The sequence below is a fragment of the Zalophus californianus genome, chromosome 12, assembly GCF_009762305.2.
Source record: "Zalophus californianus isolate mZalCal1 chromosome 12, mZalCal1.pri.v2, whole genome shotgun sequence".
In the NCBI taxonomy this organism is placed as follows: Eukaryota; Metazoa; Chordata; class Mammalia; order Carnivora; family Otariidae; genus Zalophus; species Zalophus californianus.
The window spans coordinates 18,577,020-18,601,161 of record NC_045606.1 but is presented as its reverse complement, the minus strand read 5'-3'; the positions used below and the strand labels follow the sequence as shown (position 1 = coordinate 18,601,161).

At 49.5% G+C, this 24,142-nt stretch overlaps 1 protein-coding gene across 11 annotated transcripts in view; it reads right to left on the bottom strand.

Annotated features, from left to right (window-relative positions):
* The window catches only part of ATXN7L1 (ataxin 7 like 1), a 230,425-nt gene that overhangs the window by 34,001 nt on the left and 172,282 nt on the right, over positions 1–24,142 (bottom strand). For all 11 annotated transcript variants that reach the window (XR_003516382.1, XM_027573333.2, XM_027573335.2 and 8 more), the window contains one exon: positions 18,397–18,619. Coding sequence is in view for 10 of the 11 variants with exons in the window: in XM_027573333.2 (XP_027429134.1) it covers positions 18,397–18,619 (223 nt within the window). In the remaining variant the exon portion in view is untranslated. The remainder of the gene's footprint in view (positions 1–18,396; positions 18,620–24,142) is intronic.

Genomic DNA, 24,142 nt, shown 5'->3' with positions numbered 1-24,142 from the left:
ACAACTCAGGGTCTTGAAGAGCCATTCCCACACCCGTGTTCATAGCGGCACAATTCAAATACTGTCCATTGGTGGATGATTGGATAAGCAAAATGTGGGCTAGTCATACAACGGAGTATTATTCAGCCTTAAAAAGGAAGGAAATTCTGACACACGGATGGACATTGAGAACACTATGCTAAGTGAAATAAGCCAGTCAGAAAAAGATGAATACTATAGGATTCCGCTTATATGAGGTGCCTAGAGGGGTCAAATTCCAAGACAGAAAGTAGAAAGGTAGCTGTAAGGGCTGGGGGAGGAGAAAATGGGGAGCTGCTGGTCCACGGGTGTAAAGTTGCAGTTTTGCAAGATGAAAAGAGTTCTGGAGATTAGCTGCACGACACCATGAATGTACTTAACACTGTTGCACTATATATTAAAAATGGTTAGGATGGTAAATTTTTTTTTAAAGATTTTATTTATTTATTCGACAGACAGAGAGACAGCACAAGCAGGCAGAGTGGCAGGCAGAGGGAGCAGGAGAAGCAGGCTCTCCGCCGAGCGGGGAGCCAGATGTGGGGCTCAATCACAGGACCCTGGGATCATGACCTGGGCCGAAGGCAGCCGCTTAACCGACTGAGCCACCCAGGCGCCCGGTAAATTTTCTTTTTTCTTTATTTTTTAAAAAATTCAATTCAATTATTTTATTAAAGGTCTATTTATTTTAGAGAGACAGAGAGCATGCAAGAGTGAGGGAGGGAAGGGGCAGAGGGAGAGAATCTCAAACAGACTCCCCACTGAGCATGGAGGCTGACACAGGGCTTGATCCCACAACCCAAGAGATCATGACCCGAGTTGGATGTTCAACCCACTGAGCCACCCAGGCACTCTCCACTTTTTTTTTTTTTTTAGAGAGAGTGTGTGTGCACGTGTGCGTGCACAGTGGGGTGGAGGATATGATGGAGGGGCAGAGGGAGAGGGAGAAAGAGAATCTTAAGCAGACTCCCCGAGGAGTGCAGAGCCCGATGCGGGGCTCAATCTCATGACCCGAGCCAAAATCAAGAGTCGGATGCTTAACTGACTGACCCACCCAGGCGTCCAAGATGGTAAATTTTCTTATGTGTATTTTGCCACAATTAAAAATACAATCCGACCCCCCTCAAATTCAAGCAACTTAAATTATACATCAATATCCTGACTTTTAAAATACACATTATAAAAGCCTGCTTAAAAAGCTCTTATTGATTTAGTCACCTTTGTTCTGATCTGTTGATTTTTATTTTTTTAAAGAAAGAAGTTAAACTTCAAGTGTTGATGGAATACTAGGTGGGAAGATTCTCTAGCGCCTGAGCGGCCTTCTCTGATATACTTCTTCATGAAGCCCAGTAAATTCAGGAAAAGAAATTAGGACCCTTGGGTTAGCTCTTGTCCCATGAGCTGGTATGAGAAAAGGGAAGGCCTCCAGTTTCTGTGACAAATGGCCAGGGCACATGTTGAGTACCATGATTTTAGCAGACAAAGATATGATTTTGGGATAGAATAATCCAGAGCAATTGTATGAACTGAAATAAATTTAAAAACTGAGCCAAATGGTCCTCAGATGCTTACAGTACAGCCTGCGTTTCTCCCCTAAAGTCAACGTCCAGCTCCAAGGGGCTCCTTAATTCAGCTACGAGAGCACAGGTACACTAGGTCCAGCCATTTGGAACAGTGCCAGTTGACTCATCTTTTTGGTGATGCTTCTTCCCAACTGTGTGTTAGTAACTGAGCTTGAGCCAGGCCAGCTAATATCTGTGACTGATCTCCTAATTTGAAATTTTCTCCACTATATAACAAGTGTGGTTCATTCATACCCTGTACTGCCAACGCTTCCAGAACTCAAGCTGGACTTCAATCCCAACGTCCGTAGGCAGGATGTGGATTTGGAGCCCATCAGAAACTAGAAGAGAACGCTAATGTGAAGTTCTGTGGATTGAGTTTTCTTGCATTGGAATGGGAGGTATTAGGGGAAAGAAGTCTGATCAAGAGTGTTTCAAAGGGTTCCAAAGACGAGGTGAGGAGTAAGGGGCTGAGCCACTGAGTAAACACCTCTGATGCCAGGTGGATGGGCTCCGTGTTGGCAGCGGGAAGAGGTTAGGAGACTCTAGGTATTTTGGGTGAGAAATCTAAGAGTGTCTAGTAACTAACAGAGAACGGTTGTATATAGAATGAAGGAGGAGAGGGACTCCTGGGTGGCTCAGTCAGTTAAGCGTCTGCCTTCGGCTTGGGTCATGATCCCAGGGTCCTGGGATCAAGTCCTGCATCAAGTCTCCTTGCTCATCGGGGAGCCTGCTCCTCCCTCTGCCCCTCCCCCTGGTTGTGCCCCCCCCCCAACAAATAAATAAATAAAATCTTTAGAAAAAATGAAGGAGGAGAACCTGGGAACTGATATTTTTTTTAAGATTTTATTTTTAAGTAAGCTCTATATCCAACGTGAGGCTCGAACTCACAACCCCAAGATCAAGAGTCACATGCCCTTCTGACTGAGCCAGCCAGGCAACCCTGACCTGGATATTTTTATCTTTGGTGTCCCTTTTGCCCCCCCTTTCGGGCTTCGCTTCTAAGGTAACCTGCCTCTGGTCTGAGCTGAGAAGGTACTTCTGCTGGGAGGTAAAAGAAGACAGGGAAGCAGGCAGCTCAGTGATGGCGGGAAGGGGCACACCCATCCCCAAAAGAACAAGAATCAGAGAGAGACAGAGAGAGGTGAAAAGCCTTCCCATTTGCTCTTGCCAACCTCATTCCCAGGATAAATGTCAGCTATCCGTCCACTGGGATATTTAGTCTCTTTTCTTCACCACTGTTGGCAGTAGCCCTCAGATCCTAAACTGATGAACAAAGGAGGAAATGACCACAAGACGGTGCCACTCGATTGGAAAACCGATCCCAGAGACTCCATCTTTTTTCAGCTACGAGCTCAGGAAGGTGCGGAGAGCACCGGCTTCCCGTCCCCGCGTGTTTCTACACTCCAGGGCGTGGGAGTGCGGCCGTCTGGAAGCCATGGCCTCAGAACCGCATCCTGGCTTTCTCCCATTGTCCCCTCTCTCACTGTTCCCCACTTCCCCTCCCATCACCCGGCCAGTACAGAGTCCCAGCCCTGGGCAGTGGACCCCGAGTCACAGGTTTCATTTTTTTCCACTGAAAAGAAGCCAGAAGATGCTGACCCCTGCTTTCACGGTGAGGGCATCTCCCCCGCGTGGATCCCGGTAACTCACACCCCTCCGTATGCTGTTGGGCGCTGGGAGGGGGTGGGCGGCTGGAGCCATCCAGATGACTAAGCAGATTACTCTGTGTGCTTAGGTGCTACACAAGCCTGGCAGTGACCCTTGAGGTTGGCCGAAGCCCCTCAGGTTCCATCCCTCTCCGTCTGGAGGGGTGCACGCACGCGCTCCCCGGAGTCTCCCAATCACCTCACTATTGACCTTCCTCACAGGAGCAGTGTCTGAAAGGGAAAGAGGAGTCCCGCTGCTCTCATAATGCCTGTTTTGTCCACTGGGGATGAACTCTTTTGGGGAGCCCAGGACTGCAGCTTGTTCCCTGCTGTGCCGAACACACTGGGAGTCGTCAGGTCCTGGTTACCGCTGTACCTCTGTCTCTGGTCCCAGGAAGGGATCCCACAGCCGAGAGCAGTCCCTCCTCGTCCTTCTTGCTCTGTGGGGGAGAGGTCTACCTTGCTGCTTTTGTGTTGTTTGGCTGCCACGTCCTCTTCCTGGGGGCCTGTCTGAATTTATCATTTTGGACCCAGGAGGGTGTGCTCTGGCTTTAAGAAAAATGGCTCTCCTGGCACCCAGTGGATTCCTCTCCCTGCCCAGTGATGTCTGCAAGAGCAGAGGTGGAGTATCTTACAGCGCCACTTCAGGGGCCGCCCGTGTCTCTTGGGGCCAGCTACTCTCCGGCCCGCTCCCCTTGCCTGGGGGTCATGATTTATTTCATCGTCAATGGATAAGCCTGAAAAGAATGGTTGGGAAAATCTTTAGGCCTGCAGAAATCGGTTGCCAGCCCCTGCTCCACTTACCAGCACAGGGTAAAAAATGGATTTGACAGGCAAGAGCCTGAAGGACATATGGTATTTGTGCTGTGGGTTATGTGTCTGATGAGAGTTCTCAGCCATCTGATTTCTTCCCAACCATTCTTTCGACAAAGGCCCGTGTGCCTGTCCTACTGGCCTGGCAGAATTTCGAAGATCTCCGACTTACTGCACCTCACCAAGCCTCCTGCCTTCTAAGCAGTGACGGTGTGTAAGTCATCCCCAAATAAAAGGGGATCTGCTCTATTTTAAAAGACCCTCAGAGAAGGAATATCTATTTGGCTCTTTTCAGTGCATTTTGGGGGGCCGTTATCAGGACATTATTTACATCACATTTAAATTCTTTAAGTAGGGAAAATACCTGGACATTCTTGAAGGCGAGAATCAGGCAATTGCTAAGAATCTGCCTAAAAAACAGAGCTACGAAGTCCTACCACGGTACAATGCATAGAGGAGGTATGGCATAAATCCTGATGAATGAATAAATTTTTTTGTTTTAAATTTGGGAAAAGATTGGGAAAACTTTCAGAAAGCCAATTTGTAAACACCTTAGGCAAACAGAAAACAGGGTAATCAGCCACAGGGCACAGTCAATAAAAAAACCTGCCAGATTAATCTAATATTATTTGGTGGCTGAGTGTCAGGTCTGGCGGTCAGAGAGAAAGCACTGTGTATAATCTCTCCTGGCCTTTTGCACGGTTTTGGATTCACTCCGTGGAACCCACCCTCAGTAAACTGGGAAAATGTGGTCAGACCACACAGCTATTGGGAGTGAGTGGCCCTGGGGGCAGAGACAAAGAAGACTGGCTCGCAGTGACTTTGCCAGCCCTGAGCAGCCCTCAGCAGAGCTCACAGGGGCCCCTCGCCGGCCAAGAAGGTGAAAGCATCTTCATCAGTGACTTGGATGATGGGCCAACACCTCGTCCATCAACTGGGGGAAGAGGCGATTTGCCACCATGAAGAATGATGTGGGACTTTCCCTTAAGCCCGTTAGGTGCAGGGGAGATATGAACAAGCTAAAGTGGCCAGAAGCAAGTGAAATAAAATCAGCGAGGACAAGTAGGGCTGAATCTAAGGTCTGTGCCTTGTCATTGTTCTAGAAGGTGCTACAAGATAGTGGAGGATAATGGTTAGGAATGCAGGCTTCAAATCAGACAAGCCTAGATCTGAATCCTGCTTTTTCTACTGCTGGTTGCATTAGGGTGGGAAGGCCATCTGACTTCCCGATTTGGGGCCCTCCGTGAGCCCCTAAGGACTTTTGGGAGAATTAGAAGAAGGGAGACTGAATTAGAATTAGAAGAAGTAGAGGAGCTGGTTTCAGCTCCTTTTTGCCTCCTCGGTGGGACAGCCTCATGCAGGGCAAAACCCACTCAGGCATACAGGGCTGCCCTGCCTACCTTGTCTTAGGACTTCACCACTCTGGGCCTCAGTTTCCCTCTCAGTAAGATGAAGATCATGATGGAGATTTGAAGGGATTGCATGAGATGATCCATATGAAGTGCTTAGCAGAATGCTGAGCACACGGTTGGCTTTCAATAAATTGGAGCTAAAACAAAAAGGGGACAGAGGATCCTGCCGTCCCATCTCCCTACTGACCCTGCTTCTTCTGGGGTTATACATCTGGGGTGCAACTCATCAGAAATTTATGTCCCCTTTGCCCTCCTGGGCCCACTGTGGAGGGAGGGGTACCCAGGGTAGGGGGAGGCAGGGGCAGCAGAGGGTGGGAGCTGGTGGCCTTCCATATTCACCCAGAGTGGAGGACCACTTCTGGGGGGTGCAGTGAAGAGGAAAAACAGAACTATGGAAGAAGTCTTCCCTGCTGCTTCTCAATCCCTGGTCTTCTATGCACGGCTCAAGCCAGGACTAGTGTGGTTCAAGCTCCCACCTGGAGAACACATTCTGGAGGAAGAGTGAACAGGAACTCCAGCCTCTTCCTCGACGCACACTTCTTGTCCTGCGACCCAAAGTATGTTAGGCAATGGGGAGGGTCCTTCTGGATCTACGGTGTGTCTTCTGGAAGAATAACTGCATGCACCCCCTTCTAAGCTGCTCCAGATTTCCTGGAAACAGGGAGCCCCAGTACCAGCCTCTGCTAGTCTCTCCAGCACTTTTGTTAATCAGGGCTTCCCAAGGCAGGGAGCTCAGGAGGTGGTTTCCAAATCCCCTGGGAGATCAATAGGCACTAAATGATGTTCCTGGGGAAAATCAACAGGCAGAGGAGAGGAAGATAGAGAAGGAAAAACAGAGTCCTGGCAACAGTAGGGTACGTCATGCTGGACAGGCTGTCTCTGGGGTGCACGTGGGACCAGCGCTTGCCTGCAGTGGTGTGGCCTTGGGCAGTGAAGCCAAGAGGGGCTTGACTCAAACTCTAGGCCAAACCAATGGCCCCTAGAATGAATATTCAGTGAAATTCACATCAATGCCGTAAAGGGTATCAGAGCCTTTGTGGGCAGGATGTGAGATGTCAGAGGCCAGGAAGCAAGTGGATTCTGGAGGGAGCAATGGTGCAGAGTGGAACAGAGCCGCAAACGCCCCGGCCCAGAACAGGCTCAGCTCCCGTAGCCGCAAGTAGGAGCACTCCCCTCTGCAGCCACCAGAGGTCAGAGGCTCCCGCTACTGGAACTGCAAGCGGCCCCGTCTGCCTGGCCTGCTCCTCGCCTTCCAGACCCAGCGTGGCCAAGACGTTTATGGTCTCTCTCAAGCCCAGGAGCCAACACCGATCAACCCAAGGGAAGGAAGAGGACTCCTCACAGAACAGCCTCCATCCCCCTGCCAGGGGAGGCTGGGAGCTGAGCCTTGAGCTCAGGTCCTCAGCGTTTGCTTTCAGGAAGCTTGCTGTGGCAGACCGGGGACAAGGAAATGTTGCGAGCCGACCGGGGACGAGGAAATGGCGTAGCATCCCTGGCCACCTGTGGGGGCCCCAGCCTCTGCTCCCCAGCTTCCTTCAGAGACAGAAGAGCCCCAGGGAGCGTCTTCCCTCGCAAGAGGCTGTCACTTGCCCTGCTCTTTCCTTCTCCATCCCTGCAGGCAGCCCCACACCCCAACCACCTCCATCCAGAACACTGAGCCACACTTTGTTTAAACACTCAAGAGTCAGTCTTCACATGGACCTACAGCAGACTCAGGAAATCTTTGTCCCATATTAAATACACTATCTTTCAAAAAACCCATACGTGAACAGTATCACCATCCAGTTAAGAGACCTTGGCTCTTCCCCCGACATTCAATCACTCACGGGTCCACCTGATCCTGCCTCGCTCTCGTCTGTTGCTCTCCTGAGCCTGGGATGAAAACCCCACACCAGTCTTGCCGTCTGCCTCCTGGCTCTCCCCGGCCTCCCCTCGGCTACCAGGCACATCTGCCCCTGCTGTCCCGCTGTTGGAAAGGCTTGGCAGGCTCCCCATGGCCCACAGTCCAACCTCATGGCCCGGCCCAGCCCACCACAGCTCCTGCCCCGGGGAACCTTCCCCACAGCCTTGTGAGGCTCTCACCGCTCCCTGAACACCCTGCGTGCGTGGCCAGGCTCCGGGCCTTTCCGGGGGCTGGCTGGTTCCTTCTTCGGGTGTGCGCTCCTCCCTTCTCCAGGTGAACATTCCTCCATCTGCCCAGATCCGGAAGAAATGTCCTCTTCTCTTGCAGTGCTGGCTGGTCCTTCCTACGTGTTTGGGTCACCTTCATCATGTCAAATGGCAAGGTTTCTCAGTTCTGTTTATGTGGCCTGACCAGAAAATGAGCTGCCGCCTGAGGACAAGGACCTTGACCAAGTGTTCACGTTGCTCTGGAGTTACCCCAGGGACAAATGCATTATTGGGCACCTCGGAAGTGCTCAGGAAATGGTCGATGAATGAATGAATGTTCTCAGTGAAGGTGAAGTCATGATAAAAACCAAACCAGCGCTCCACCACAACAAATGCTTTAGGTAAGGACCTAAAGCCCGAAGCTCTCGCTCTCCCGGTGCCAGCTCGCTGACAAAGGTGAGGGTGAGGGGGCTTATCGACCTTCCACCTGGTCCCTTACTCCTCCCATTGTCCCTTGACACTCACACCCTGAGCCCCTGCCACATGCTGGCCAGCAGGCATGCGCTTACACGGATCACAGTGCCTCACCCTCAGCCCCACTTGATAGGTAAGGAGCCTGGGGCTCAGAAAGGTTGCCCCATGCATTCATTCAGCAAAGAGAAGGGCCACAAGGCTTGACTTCGGGCAGCTCTAAGGACGGCGCACTTGATCTTGGCACTGGCAGTGAGAAGTCCGGGGGAGTGTGGGGGGGCCGGGTCCCGGCTTGGCCATCGAGCAACTGTAATCTCGGGCCATTCTCTTCATCAGTGTGGGCCTGCTTCCTCCTCTCATCACGGAGCAGGCGGGAGGCTCAAAAGGGGTGGGGGCTAGGGAACGCATCTAAAAAGGACAAGGTGCAGCACAAACATAGAAGACCCAGTGGCTACGAATCTTTGCCGCTCCGACTCCCTTTCTCCGTCATGCTGTTTTCCCCCTTCCCCAGCTGTCCGAGGCTCTGGTTTCCTCCCCTAGACTCTGGTCCCTATTTCTGAGCACTGGTGTGACTTGACAAGGTCAGCCGAGTTTACACACGAGGAGCTGTCCATTGTCCCTTATCTTGATCATCTGGAAACCCAGTGAACTTGCAGCCCTTGAGATGTTTCAGTTCCTAGGCCTGCCTGTCCTGGAAGGGATGCTCCTTCCCTCTGGGCCCGTCCCAGTAACCCCCACCTACTTACTTTCCCCCACCCGCCTCTCCTCTCCCACCCTCTGGCACACTCCTCCTGCCTTGCCACCCAAACCTGCACCACTAGGGGTAAAAAACTGGCCTCCCAATGTCCCCCCTCATGTCTTGTGTGAGGGGCTGATTTGGACGTGGGATCCAGGGAGGCACTTCTGTGCAATGCCACACTGACGAAGTCTCAGCTCCCTGATGCTCAGTCAAGTGCGTGCTGGGGACAAAGGCACGAACACAGACAGAGCCTGTGGTATGGGAAGCACTGCACCTTTCCCTTCTTGCCAGAGCACAAAGGGTTTTTCCTTTTTATCATCCAGGAACCACAGTTCTCCCTTCCTAGCTCTTATAATTGGGGCAGGGACAATAATTCCATGATGGGAATTGGCACTCTGATTTCTCACCAAGAACTCCAAAGGTAGGCTATTTATACCTGCCGTTTCCTTTAGCATCAGAAAAGTCTCTATGAGGGGGAAGGAGCAGTTCTATTTCACAGACTACTTCATTCATTTGCGAGTCATTCATTCATCCGGATCTCTGGTATTTCCCAGCCCGAGTGGGAGCCCCGAGATTACTCCCTATGTCCCTCCGGGAGCCATCAGTAACAAGCCGTAGTCTTGCTCCCACTTCATGCCAATACCAGGCAAGACCCGATAAGCCAGCCTCATTTCTCCCAAGGGGCTGGGCTGGGGCCTCTCAGCTACCCCTTCCCTCTCCATAGAGCGCTGGGAAAGGCTTCCAGAGCACGTGTACTCCCCGAACCCCCGAACCCCCACCACATCCAGAGAAGCCCTGCCTACGGGAAGGGAGCGACTCCGTCCCCCCCACCTCACTGTCGGGCACACACAGGAGGCCAGGGAGCCTGCTGATTTTTCTTTTGCTCTGGCTCATTTTCCTTCTGGAGTAGCAGGCTCATCTCCTGCATTTTTAATAGCTGAGCATATTTAGCATTCAGCACATATGTGTGGGTTGATAAGGCGCAAAGAGAAGGCAACAAACCATGCAAGGAGTAAAGCCTCCCCCCTCTCCCACCCACATCAATGGGTTTGCAAGTATGAGTGTCCCTGTGGCTCCCTTCCTGGCCCGGGGTGGCCAAAGTGAGAGCAGATGGGAGTCAGACGGGCTGACCCAGTCCCTATGCGGGGCTAGTCCCCTGGCTGAGCAGGGAGCTCAGAAGTAAAGGCTGAAATGTTCATTTTAGCTCAAAAGAGCCAAAGAGCCATAATTCCCTCTCAACTTCCACGTGGGGACAGACTCATCTTGCTGCCGTCCCTCGGCCTTTACGGGCTCCGTGGACACGTATATGGTGAGACGGCTGGCAGTGTATTCTTTGGGCCCTGGCCTCCCGCAGGGCAGGACGCAGTGGAGGGGGGCTCTGGGAGGTGCTGAATGGGGGGGGGCGGGTTGGGCTATGAGTGCTGCCGGGCAGATCCGTAGGGGACAAATCTGGTGGCACAGCGACACCCTCTCTGTTTCTCCCTTCTAACACAGAGTTATTCTTTAACCTCCCCAGGCACAGAAGGGAGAAAACAACACGCCTGCAGGCCATTTAACCTTGCGTGAGATGCCAGGAGGTCAGCCTGAACTCAGGAGTGCTGTTTTTTACTGCCGTACATGGGAATTTGAGCTACTTGGAAAAGGGCGCCCCTAACCTGCTGTTAAATCTAATCTAAAGGCCATGGTCCACCACCTGCACACAAGCCTTATGCTTTTCTGACCTTTAGGGGCTGCTACAGAGCTCCTTTGGGGCAGGGGAACCTCTGCACGGCCTGCCTGGGTCCGCCAGGCCCATTCCCACCTCACACCCAGCAGCAGCCGGCTAATCTGAGAGCAGGGCAAACGTGCCTCCCACCCTGGAATTTGTCAGCTCCTGGGGGGAGCAGAACATCACAGAGATGCCAGGAGCCACATTCACGCACCTGTGAATCCAAGAACCAGAGGGCCCCACCCAGAGTCACCCGGCCTAGGTGTCCAGATCTGTGCTGTGTGATGGAGCAGTCACTAGCCATTTGTGGCTACTGAGCACTTTTTTCAAAAAAAGATTTTATTTATTTGTCAGAGAGAGAGAGAGAGAAAGAGAGAGCACAAGCAGAGGGAACGGCAGAGGGAGAAGCACGCTCCCCGCTGAGCAGGGAGCCCAATGTGGGACTTGATTCCAGGACCCTGGGATCATGACCTGAGCCAAAGGCAGACGCTTAACTGACTGCGCCACCCAGGCATCCCACTATTGAGCACTTTAAAAAGTGGTTGAGGAACTGAATTTTAATTTTATTAAATTTGAGGAACTTGACTCAGTTATTAGAAAATGCTTAGGTGTGTTTCGAACAACCTGGGTATCAGAATTCATTTTGTAATCTCTAGTTGTTTATGAAATCTAAATATATGATTAAGTATTTCTGATGAAAATTTAGTGTCCAAACTGACACATGCTGTAAGTATAAAACACAGGATTTCAAAGACTTGGTAGGAAAAAAAAAAAAAGAACGAAAATGATCTCACTGATTAGATGTTGAAATTATAAGATTGTGGATACATTAGGTTAAATAAAATGCCTTGTTAAAAACTGTGATCTTTTCACTTTTTCCAACGTGGCCACTAGAAAATTTACCATTCCACCTGTGTCACACATATTTCCACTGGAGAGTGCCAGTCCAAACAGTTGTAGATAAAAGGTTAACTGTCTCCAAGAATAGAAATCTTACAAACCCTTTCGATGGTCAGATCAATTTCATTCAATTCAACAAATATTTACCGACAAGGGGACCATGATTGCTGAGTGTGAGGCCAGGCAATACTGAGCAGAAGGAGTGACAGGAGGTCTAACCTGGGGCACACCCCAGATAGAGTCACAGGAGAGGTAGAAATGAAGTGCTGTGGGAGTTAAACGGAGATGCCAATGTATCAGGGGCCTGTGGGGAAGAGGTGGGTGGGGCGCAGGGTTCAAGAAGAAGGTGGCCAGTGGGACAGGCAGTGAGGATTTGGACCAGGAAAGAAGTGCCAGCATGCTGTGGGAAGAATCTCGGCTTAGCAGTCCCTTCCCCCGGCCCCCTACTCTCTCGGCCCTGCCCTTGGTCCCTGCTCCTCTCAGGCCACGTACCCTCCCTGGAGGATCCATGTGTACCTACAGTCTCAATGCCTGTGTCTACACTGATGACTCAAAGCTCCATTCCCAGCCCATGCCTCTCTCCTGGCCTCTGGGTCCACACGTCCAACGCCACCAACCGAACATCTCCATGTGGGTGCTTTACTGCATTTCCCTTTGTCGCACTTCGCACACACTGTGTTGAACAAGTCTTTCGGTGCCCTTTTTCCAACAGCCGCCTGTTTACTTTGCGTCTCTCTGTCACATTTTGGTAATTCTTGCAATATTTCAAACTTTGCATTATTACCATATCTGTTATCGGTGATCTTTGATGTTACTACTGGAATCATGGTTTTGGGGCACTACGAACCGTATTCATGTAAGACCACAAATGTAATTGATCAACAAGTGTATTCTGATGGCTCCCCTGTCCAGCCGTTCTTAGCCGTTCTGTCTCTCCCTCTCCTTGGGCCTCCCCCATCCCCTGAGACATAACAGTCTTGAAATCAGCCCAGTGAATAACCCCACAATAGCCTGTAAGTGTTCAAGGGAAAAAAGGAGTCACTTGTCTCTCATTTTAAACTGAAAGCTAGAAATGCTTAAGAGTGTAGCGAGGAAGGCACGCTGAAAGTCAAGAGAGGCCAAAAGCTTGGCCTCTTGCACCGGTTCACCAAGTTGTGAATGCAAAGGAAAAATTACTGAAGGAAATTAAAAGTGCTACTCCAGCAAACACATGAATGATAAGAAAGCAAAACAGCCTTATTGCTGATATGGAGAATGTTTTAGCAGTCTGGGCAGAAGATCAAACCAGCCACAACACTCCCTTCAGCCAAAGCCCGGTCCAGAGCAAGGCCCTAACTCTTTTCAATTCTAGGAAGGCTGAGAGAGGAGAGGAAGCTATAGAAGAAAAGTCTGAAGCTAGCAGAGGCTGGTTCATGAGGTTTAAGGAAAGAAGCTGGCTCTCTAACATAAGAGTGGAAGGTGAAGCAGAAGGTGCTGATGTAGAAGCTGCAGCAAGTTATTCCAGAAGATCTAGCTGAGATCATGAATGAAGGTGGCTACACTACACAGCAGGTTTTCAGTGTAGATGAAACAACATTCTATTGGAAGAAGATGCCATCTGGGACTTTCGTAGCTAGAGAGAAGTCAACACCTGGCTTTAAAGCTTCACAGGACAGGCCGACTATCCTGATAGGCAGCTGGTGACCTAAAGTCAGTCTACCTAATGCTCATTTACGATTCCAAAAATCCTGGGGCCCTTAAGAATTACACTAAATCTACTCTGCCTGTGCTCTCTAAATGAAACACCAAAGCCTGCATGACACCACATCTGTATACAACATGGTTTATTGAATCTTTTCAGCCCATTGTTGCAAAACTACTGCTCAGAAAAAGAAAAAAAAAAAGATTCCTTTTAAAATATGACTGCTCATTGACAATGAACCTGGTCACCCAAGAGCTCTGATGGAGATGGACAACGAGATTCATGTTGTTCTCATGCCTGCTAACACAGCGTCCAGTTCTGCAGCCCGTGGATCAGGGAGTCATTTTGAGTTTCAAGTCTTACTATTGAAGAAATACCTTTCATAAGGCTACAGCTGCCACAGACTGTGATTCCCCTGAGGGGTCTGGGCAAAGTGAACTGAAAACCTTCTGGGAAGGATTGACCAGTCTAGATGCCATGAAGAGGCGTTCGAGGCTTCAGCGGAGGAAGGAACTGCAGGAGGGTGGAACAGCCAGAGAACTAGGGTGAGAAGTGGAGCCTGAAGACATGGCTGAACTGTTACAGTCTCATGACAGAACTTGAACAGAGGAGGAGTCGCTCCTGCTGGAGGAGCAAAAAAAGTGGTTTCCTGAGATGGACTCTCTCCTGGAGAAGATGCTGAGAAGACTGTAGAAATGACAGCAAAGGGTTGAGCATATGGCAGAAATCTGGTGGATAAAGCAGTGGCAGGGTTTGAGAGGATGGACTCCCATGTTGAAAGGAGTTCTATTGTGGGTAAAATGCTATCGAAGAGCATCGCATGCTACAGAGAAATCCTTCTTGAAAGGAAGAGTCAACCAATGTGACAAATTTCACTGTTGTCTTACTTTAAAAACTTGCCACAGCCACCCTAACCTCCAGCAACCGCCACCCCCGATCAGCCTGCAGCCATCCACATCGAGGCAAGACCCTCCACCAGCAAAAAGATGACAACTCCCCGAAAGCTCAGATGATGGTAAGCTCTTTTCATAGCAATAAAGTATTTTTAAATTAAGATGTATACACTGTTTTTTAAAGACATAATGCTGTTGCACACTTAATAGACTACAGTCTAGTGTATACATAACTTTTATATGCATCGGGAAACCCCCAAATTCATGCGACTTGCTTTATCGCGCTATTTGCTTTATCGCACTATTCGCTTTATTGCGGTGGTCTGGACCAGAACCTGCACTATCTCTGAGGTGTTTGCACTTCATACTTCACGGACTTCCCAGTTTAATCCATCCTCTCCTTCCCACCCTAAACTCTGGCCCTTCCTATCCTCCTCTTGAGAAAGCGGCAGGACCAGTCACCCTGTTGTCCGGGCCTGGGAGGTCAGCGGCATCCTGGTCTTCTCCTGTACTCCATGCCCTGTGTGCAGTGAACGCTGAGGTCCTGTGGCGGCTTCCTGCCTAATATTTCTCCCACCTGGCCCCTTCTGCACATGCCCACGACTGCTGCCTGCGTGCAGGATGTCCCCGCACCTCACCTGGGTTATCAAAAGCACCCTCACTGTTCTTGCTGCTTTCTGAGTGGCCCCTCAAGCCATCCTTTACACTGCTGGCAGGGGAAAGCTGCTGTAGTTGGGGGTGGGGGGAGGCCGAAGGAAGGAGAATCCCAAGCAGGCTCCATGCCCAGCTCAGAGCCTGACGTGGGGCTCGATCTCACCACCCCGAGATCATGACCTGAGCCGAAATCACAAGTCGGATGTGATGCTTAACTGCCTGAGCCGCCCAGGCACCCTGGAAGTTGCTCCTTTAACAGCTCCATGCAGCCTTCAGGATGAAGTCCAAATCCCTGAACATAGCACATAGAGCGGAACCTAATAATATGGCCCTGCCCACCGACCTACGTTCACCTCCCACCTCTCCCCACGTGCACATACGTCTGTGCATTCTGTTCCCTTTGCCTGGGACCCTCTTCCCACTTTCTTAAAAAAAAAAAGTAAAAAAAAAAAAAACCACAAACCAATCCTGTGGTAAAATATATATAACATAACATTCACCATTCGAATCCAGTTTTCTTTCTCTAGATTATTCCTACTTATCCTTCAAATTCAGCTCAAGGGTGACCTCTTCTAAAAAACCTTTCCTGAGTCCTCAGACTGGAGTAGGTGCCCATCTTTTGTGCTACCAATCTTAGTTCTTAAACACATTGTACTCTGTGTTAACTTATGTCTCCTTTTATTACAGACTTCCTAAGAGAGTCTGTGTCTGTTTTTTTTAAGGTTTTATTTATTTGTGAGAGAGAGAGAGAGAGAGAGAGCGTGCAAAAGTGCATAAGCCGGGGTGCGGGGAGGTGCAGAGGGAGAGGGAGAAGCAGATTCCCCACTGAGCAGGAAGCCTGATGTGGGGCTTGATCCCAGGACCGTGATATCATGCGTGACTAGAGCTGAAGGCAGATGCTTAACTGACTGAGCCACCCAGGTGCCCTGAGAGTCTTTGTCTTATTTAATTTTGTATCCCCAAGGCTGCAGTGTACAGTTGTACAGGTTATGCACTGCACCAGGATGTCTGCTTGAGGAAGTGAGTAGGGGATGAAGACCATTAGCCAACAGGGCACTCTGGGACAGGGCTGTATCCAGGTCTTTTTCTATCTTGCACAAAGATGCCATGGAGGACATCGGGGGCCCTATGTATCCTCAGGCCTTGTTATAGAATTGGCACATAGTATTATAGTAGGTGCTTATTAAATGTTAAATTGAGTAAAGACAGATGGATGTATGTTCTAGACAAAGGTACCAGAGGAAGACATGGTGGGGAAGCTGGGGTAATGGGACGGGACTGGAGGACTGGATTAGGGGGTTTGGAAACAGTTTGTAGAGGGTCTCTGATGTTGGGCTGAGGGCCTAACTCTTAATCCAGTAGGCAGTGAGGAAGCTTTGAGAATTTTTGAGATGACTGTGACTTAGAATCACAAAATATTCAGGCTTGAAAAGGAGACTCAGAGAAGTGAGGTGACTTGCTCCAGGTCACACAGAGAGTTCGTAGCTGAGCCCAGACTTGAACTGGCTTCTCTTGCCCCCCGGCTCAGTGCTGGCTCTTTCACACTGCTCTCTGAGGAAGCCTGCCAGAGCCAAGGCGGAGCCCTCCGAGTCTCCAAGAAAAGTCTTCCCAGCCTTCCCGACACACTCCTGGTGATGGAGGGTAGGGGGCTGAGAGCCGGGCTGGTGGAGGTGGGCGGGGAGAGGAGGAGGCAGCTGCCGCCCACGCTCAGCCTCCTTCGTGGCGCACCCCTCGTCAGTCTTCAGATCTGTCTACTTGAAGGTGGGCAATCATGGGCTAGCTTTCTGCTCTTCGCACAAGGTGAGCACTCTAGTTTCTGGAGCCTCTTTTTCTCATAAGAAGGATTTCCCTCCTTGCAGTCCTTTCGGTTGCTCTTCTTTGGGCCCCTGGCTAATGTTCTCAGGCTCTTTCAGAACCATGCTGCCCTGGCTAAAGGGCCCGGCCCACGGCGTCTTCACAACAGCGTGTGGCGTTGATCTGAGCAGAGCACGGGGGCTGATCTAACCCAGGGGTCTCCCTGAAGGCCGGCCTGCCTCGAGACGTCTTGGAGCATGTCTCACGACGCTGGGACCACGTCTATCGTCTGTCATCCATTGTGTTTTCCTGTTATGATCTTCCGTGACCCCCGATTCTCCTTCTGGCTCATCCCTCACGAGCTCCTGGTCCAGCTCTCTTTCACTGGTTCCTCAGTACTCTGGACTCCGAAGAAATTACTTTATGCTTTTCCATTTTCAACTTCATTTCTCTAGTTCTGCAGAGAGATTTGACTTCTCAACCTTTACCACCAGTTGGAGGAGCTCTGTCCTTTGGCGCACATAACCAGGAGGATGGGAACATTATCACCACATTTTTATTGAATGTGTGCTCCGCTCCAGGCATTTGCGCTTGCCGCCTTTATAAAAACTAGCTCCCTCGGTCCTCACGACAATTCCACGGGGTTGAGCTCTCAGTAGCCCCATTTTACAGATGAGGAAAACTGAGGCACAGCAGATCGAGCAACTTGCCCAGAGTCACCCAGCTGAGATCCGCACACGGGCAGTGATGCCGGAGCTTACATCGAGACACCAGGGGCTGCCTCGGCAAGGACGCTTGCCGGCACTCTCCGAGGTCACTGACACAACGGGGCCTCTCACTCTGAGCAAGCAGGTCCAGAGGCCACCCACCGTCACTCTCAGGCTGGATCTTCCCTAACCTGCTACATCCTCCTACTAGATGGCCCAGGGACGCTAACGAGTGGAGAGAACAAAGCGTGCCCACGAGGCCCACCTGCACGACAGGTAACTCCCCTCCTTGACAGCTGTGTCTAAACCTTTCCACTCTATCACAAGAGGCTCTCTAATTGATCTGGCATAATGAGCTCTTTACTAAGTCATCATAATTTCCAGTGAGCAGTGACAAACTAATTGATGGATGATTTTAGTCCACAGCTTTACTAGGTATGAACTTAAGTGTAATTAACTATCATTAATTAACAGAACACTTTTTCTCTTTAAATATACAAACTAGGCAGGCTCCACACTTATCCCTTGTCTGCCTTCATGACACCGGAATGAGAAGAGAAGGTTAGTGCCTCTCTCAGAAGCCAGTCCTGAAGTGTCCCATGTTGGGGCTATCAGCATTTGAAGACGTTCACCTTCTGCCTCCTGATCTCCTTTTCAGGTCTGGTTTCCTATCTGTCCACTCCACAGGTAACCTTTTCCTGACTTTTGGGTAAAGACTGAGGTTAAAAAAAATGGACCCAAAGACTCTGATTCTCCACAGCCACCTGCAACTAGCCCTCTCCCACCCCATCAAAGGGGTGACATTGTCTTAGGATTTCCTCTTTTCTTCCCAATTACCTGCCTCTGTGGACGGCTCTTCTGGCAGGGAGGCAGGGAGGCTCGCTGGGGCCCTGCCTCCCAAGGCTTCACTCCCCGCGGGGCAAACTGTCCGTGCTTTTGGTTATTTACATCAGTGCTTCTCTTCACTGGGGCGGAAAATTGAGAGATGACCACCTAACTGAGGAATATTTCCCTGGCACCCTGTTCCTTGACACAACTTGGCTCAGCTCTCAGGAACGGAAAGGCTTCCCCTGTCAGGCACGCGGTGCTCTAAGGCCCCATGTGCCCTCTAGGGGTTTAGGTTGCTCGTCTTAGTCCCAGTCCCATCGTGTGCTGGTTTTCTGTCCATTCCCTCTCCCCATTCCCCAAATTCCTGGACTCACGCCCAGGAACAAAGCCAGAGGGTAAACACCGGTTCCTGTGGTAACGGGGGGTGGGGCGGGGGGGCAGGGGGGCGCCCCGACACTCACCATGGTTTGTCCCTCGATCCTTTTGCAGAAAAGACCGTGTGCTGTTTGCTGCTAGAGGTAAGTAGATTGTCTTTGGGCGTTTTGAATGGCTTTGAGGTGCTGCTGACAGAGTTCTGGCCGCTGAGACAGGCTTTTGTTTTCACCTGTGCTAACGATGTCCTGGAATTGGAGGGTGGAGTTGCTGGGGAGGGAGAAGGTCTACACATTGAACCATGTCTTCTCTCTGCAGAGCAAGAAAGAAGGGAACTCAGCACATCATCCGAAGCAAGTGAGACTCACATGGCTCATGCATACTCAAACACACAACAGGCAAAGAGAAAAGTGTTTATCTTGCGGGGTCGGCAGCCCTGGAGCCCCAGGTCTGACTAGGATTTTGTCTTGACATCTGCTCCTATCCCACCAATGATGAGTGATGACGTTCTGAATTTCTGTATCAAATGGCATGCTAAACTAATACCCAGGTTCTCACAGGAGGCCTTCACCAGGCTAGCCTCATGCAAAACCACCTCCACAGGACCAGCAGAGGGGACACCAGGTGTTCCCGGAACAAAGTGGGGTAACCACACAGCCAAAGTGATCCCCAGACAGCTACATGGAGGCCCCAAGGTCCCTCAGGGCAGCGGGCAGGGCAGGACTCTAAAGAGAACAAATAGACAATTCTTGAACCTGGCCCCCTCCCCAACCTTCAGCAGGAGCACGAAGGTCAGAAGGGACCAGAAGGGCTGAATGAAATGCCAGGAAGTGGCCCAGCTTCTGTCCACATGCCACTGTGGCCTCTCCAGGGCTCACTGAGGGCCAGGCCCTAGCTGCTGGTCCAGAACCTGCAGGAGGACATCTGTGCTCGAGGGAGAAGTCACAGATGTGGGGCCTGGGTGTAGGCAGATGGGCACAGCTTCTTGAGGTTCTACAGAAAATACTAGAGTTCTGGGCAGAGATGCCTTGCTTGTTCTCACTCTGGCAGCCCCTGTGGTTGGACTCAGTGGGCAGGATGAGGGTGCTGACCCGGACAACAGGTGCACGACATAAAGTCCTTAACGGTTATAGGGTAACAGGTTTCATCCACGATAAGGACCCCCTCTCAAGAAAAACGCACATTTACACATGCACAGAAACTTTGTAATCAATTATAGGAAGGAATCCTGGACCCCCAAAAGACAAAGGCTCTGAAATCCTAAGTCCCCTCTGGCTCTCCGGCGCCCACTACAGGGCCCCCCCATATAGCTATTAGTGTTTCGTTCATGTGCTGAATAAATAAACGAAATTATATCAGACGTCCTGATGGGGGGGGGGGCACCTGGCTGGCTCAGTCAGTGGGGCACGTGACTCTTGATCTCGGTGTTGTAAGTTCGAGCCCCACACTGGGGTACAGATTACTTAAAAATATAATCTTCAAAAAAAAAAAAAAAAAAAAAGATGTCCTGATGGGAAGAACTAGAGATCACAAATCTGGAAATCTGGGTTGAATGCTGATAATGAACAAGGTGGGAGGTGAAGATGGCAGTCCACGTTGTCCGTCCATCACCAGGCTGGGTATCAGGCTTTTCTCACGAGTAAGACATTACTGGAGGTTAGCTATTGCAGGCACCTGACCCGGGAGAAGAAAGCCAGACTAACCTGGCGATCAGGAATGGGCCTTTGGGGTTTTCTCTGGGTTCCCTCATACCGATGGGCTGCTAGGTTGTCTCAAGCAGATTGACTCTCGTCCTCTGATGAAGTGGGAACTGGGGGGAACTGGAGTTTCAAGCATCTGATTGTTGGGTACTCTTGCCTCATCTGTGCTTGTAGGTTGCCCACACTGAGTTACTTTACTGGGTGGTTTTTCTTCGTTGAGCCAGAGTAGACCTTGCATCCATGCTCAGGTCCCAGAACCATTCTGCTGTAGGTCTTACAAATCAAGAGCTTGCCTCCTAAGGGAGGCTCTGATCACGGTGACCCGGGTTCCCACTTTAAATCCGTACACAGACTTTCTTTCCTGCACCAGTGGCTGCCAAGCTTGTTCTTGAATCTCAGGGGACAGAAGTACGGGTCTCTTTTTGGGATACCTTGAAAGAGTGAGACATTTACTCCAGTCTGAACAATAAGGAGCAGTTCAAATAGGAAACACTGCCTTAATCTGTTTATTACAATTCAAAACTACACATTTAAAAAGAAATTAAGGGGGTGCCTGGGTGGCTCAGTTGTTAAGCGTCTGCCTTTGGCTCAGGTCGTGATCCCAGGGTCCTGGGATCGAGCCCCGCATTGGGCTCCCTGCTCAGCGGGAAGCCTGCTTCTCCCTCTCCCACTCCCCCTGCTTGTGTTCCCTCTCTTGCTGTGTCTCTCTCTGTCAAATAAATAAATAAAATCTTAAAAAAAATTAAGATGAGCGAAGGCAGACGCTTAACTGACTGAGCCACCCAGGGGCCCCTATCTTCAGGTTTTGATGAATATTCAAGAGCCGGCCCCAGGGCATCTGTTTTGATGTAGTGGGAGAACGCTGGGTAGCGAGCAGCCAGAGGTCTAGGCCCCAACTCCAGCCACACGGCAGTAGTGGGCGTATGGCCCAGAGTTCACCACTAATACAGTCTCAGTCTCCATGTCTTTATCTGGCTTCTAAGGTCTCTTGCCTCTCCATTACCATAAATACAAGGATTCTTACACCCGCTCCTTCTCTCCTCATCCCTCATGATTCTCTAATATTATGGCAATAATTACAGCCGAAGTATTGAAATATTTTACCCAGGCAGGGTCTTCCTTGGAGGAATTCATCCTTTGTGAAATTGTACTGGCCTTTACAACCCCTGTGAGGCAGGCAGGAAGCAGCCAGGCGTCTCCACCCTCCTCACGGCTGACTGGCCAAAGAAGACCCAGATTGGCGAGGTAACTCACCAAGGTCAGGGCCAATGGCTACGTGAGGAATGGGCCTCTGTGCCGTGTGCAGGGGCCGAGCGCCTTCTCAGGAAGACAGGAAATGGGGTGTACTGCGACCAAGATTTGGAAGCCAGGAAATTAGGAAATGCAGGATTCAGAATCTCGGAAGGTCAGAACTGGATTGAAAGTCAGCCGGTCCGATCTCGTTGCTGATGGACGAGGTTAGAGGAGTTATCAGTTACCAGCCTGCAGGGTGAAGCTAGGTGGGGGCCACACCAAGACCAGAACCAAGTCTTCTCACTTCAAATCCATAGTTATTGCTGCCCTTCCGAAGCGTCTGGCTTAGCAATTCCTTTTTTGGCAAGGGTTTCGAGAATGAAAATATGACTTTGATGTTTACCACCACGGTTTTGAAATTTTCTTCGTTTACTCACTTGCTGATCACTTGCTCAAACTGACACAGTGGGTAGGGGGAAAGGATGTGCAGAAATAGTCCTCAGCTCTGGTGGAGAGGTAAGCTTTGATAACGAAGAGAAATTTTGTTTTCCTAACTAAGAGTTAAAAATAATACAAGTAAATGGAGAGAGACAAATACCATATGATCTCACTCATATGTGGAATTTAAGAAACGAAACAAATGAACAAAGTAAAAAAAAAAAGAGAGACAAACCAAAAAACAGACTCTTAACTAGGGAAAACAAACTGGTGGTTGCCAGAGGGGAGGTGGGTGGGGGAAATGGGTGAAATCAGTGATGGGGATTAAGATTAAGAGTACACTTGTCGTGGGGCGCCTGGTGGCTCAGTCAGTGAAGCGTCTGACGCTTGATTTCAGCTCAGGACCCTGAGATCAAGCCCTGTGTTGGGCTCTGTGCTGGGCGTGGAGCCTGCCTCAGATTCTCTCTCTCCCTCCCCCATTGCTCCCCACTCAACTCGCACGCCCTCTCTTAAAAAAAAAAAAAAAAAGAGTATACTTGTAATGAGCAGGGAGTAACGTACAGAATTGTTGAACCACTATATTGTGCACCTGAAACTAATATAACACTGTATGTTAACTCTATGGGAATTACAGTTTTTAAATAATAATAATACAAGTAAACAAAGATAAATCACAAGGAAGGGTGCCACTGAGGACAAAACGAATGAGCCAGACCAAGGATTCTAAAATCACCTTCTCAGGGAATTCTGTTTAATGACCCAGCCAACACGTTCCACTGCTAAATTCACAGAAAAAAATGAAATCAACGGATACGCTTTTTTCTTAGATTTTTAGTTCCATAAATTCTTCTTAAATCACCAATTGGAAAAACAAGTTGTAGAGGAGAGAATATTCATCAAAACTTGCAGATAGCCCTTTACCCTTAATTTTTTTTTAAATGTGTGGTTTTGAATTCTAATAAACAGATTAAAGCAGTGTTTCCTATTTGAACTGCTCCTTATTGTTCAGACTGGAGTAAATGTCTCACTCTTTCAAGGTCCTTCTGTCCCCTGAGCTTCGAGAACAAGCTTGGCCGACACTGGTGCAGGGGAGAAAGTCTGTGTACGGATTTAAAGTGGGGAACCCGGGTCACAGTGATCAGAGCCTCCCTTAGGAGGCGAGCTGCACGCTTCACTCGGCGAAGCTTTTGAAAATGGGGAGAACTGATGTCCTGGGTAGCGCGGAGTGAGTAGATTTTTCAGAAAGATCCAATTTCTATTCAATCGTTGTTTCTCTAGTCTGGGAAGACCCGCCTGTGGAGAACTCACATGGTTTTGTCTTTTGGTGGAGAGGTGGGTGGGCTGCTGATAGGAGCGGATAGGGTCTTAGTTTCTCGTAAAAAGGTACTGCTGTGCGGGTGCAATGTCCCTGGGTAAAGTGTTCCAGATTTCTATGACAATCATTCTGAAATGAGTCCTCACCTACTCTGGGCTTATTTTTTTCTGTTCTGGTCAAGGGACGGCCTAAGGTGGATCCTTATTATTATTTTTATTCCAATTGCTCTGCCCAGAGTTTATAGAACATTGTATTTTTTATTCACTATTAAAATACATTATAGACTTTTAAAAATTTTTTAGAGAAAAAGTCTTTTTCTCCAATTTTTCTTTCTCTGTTAATGTAAATAGACACATTAGCAAAACTGTAATCAATTGATATTTTGGACTATTCTTTTTCAACTAACATTATTCTATTTATACGTTACTGATTCCCATATACTGGTCATTTTAAATGGTTAGGTAATATTCAATCATTGCTTTATATTATTTAGTCACTCTCTTACTATCTACTTACTGTCTGTTTTTTGGGGTTTTTTTTGGCTTTTTAAAAATAATTTATTTAAAAAGTGTTTGAGGATTATTTCTTTGAGGGATAGTTTCCAAAGTGAAAGACTGCAATAGTTCATTGCTCTTACGACACATTTCTTTCCGGACAAAAAGACCAAACCGATCTATTGTGCTAATGCTAAATATTAGTACCATTTACCTACTAAAGTGGAAACAAAGTCACTGTGAGAACACCCATGTGGAATTAAGTGTCAAGAACAACCTCAGTGATTGATCTTGGCTCAGCAACCTCTGGTCTCACCCCTCTGTCTTCTGGCCAACACTACTAATAATTTATTAAGAAAGTCCCATGGATCAGGCACTCTACTAAACATTTGATTTCCCTTAGAGCATTTAATATCTTACAGTACGAAGAGAGGTACTATTATTAGCTCTATGCTACAGATGAAAACACTGAAGTTCAGCGACACCACTTGCCCGAGGTTACAGAGCTAGAAAACACCAGAGCCCGCGGTCTGAGCCCTACCACCTGACAATCTTGGAAGATGCTGAAGTTGATGGGGGAAGCCTGGAAGAGCCCTCAGGACCCCCCACCCCACCCCGCCCACCGTGTATGGACATTCCAGCAGGGCACCCCTGC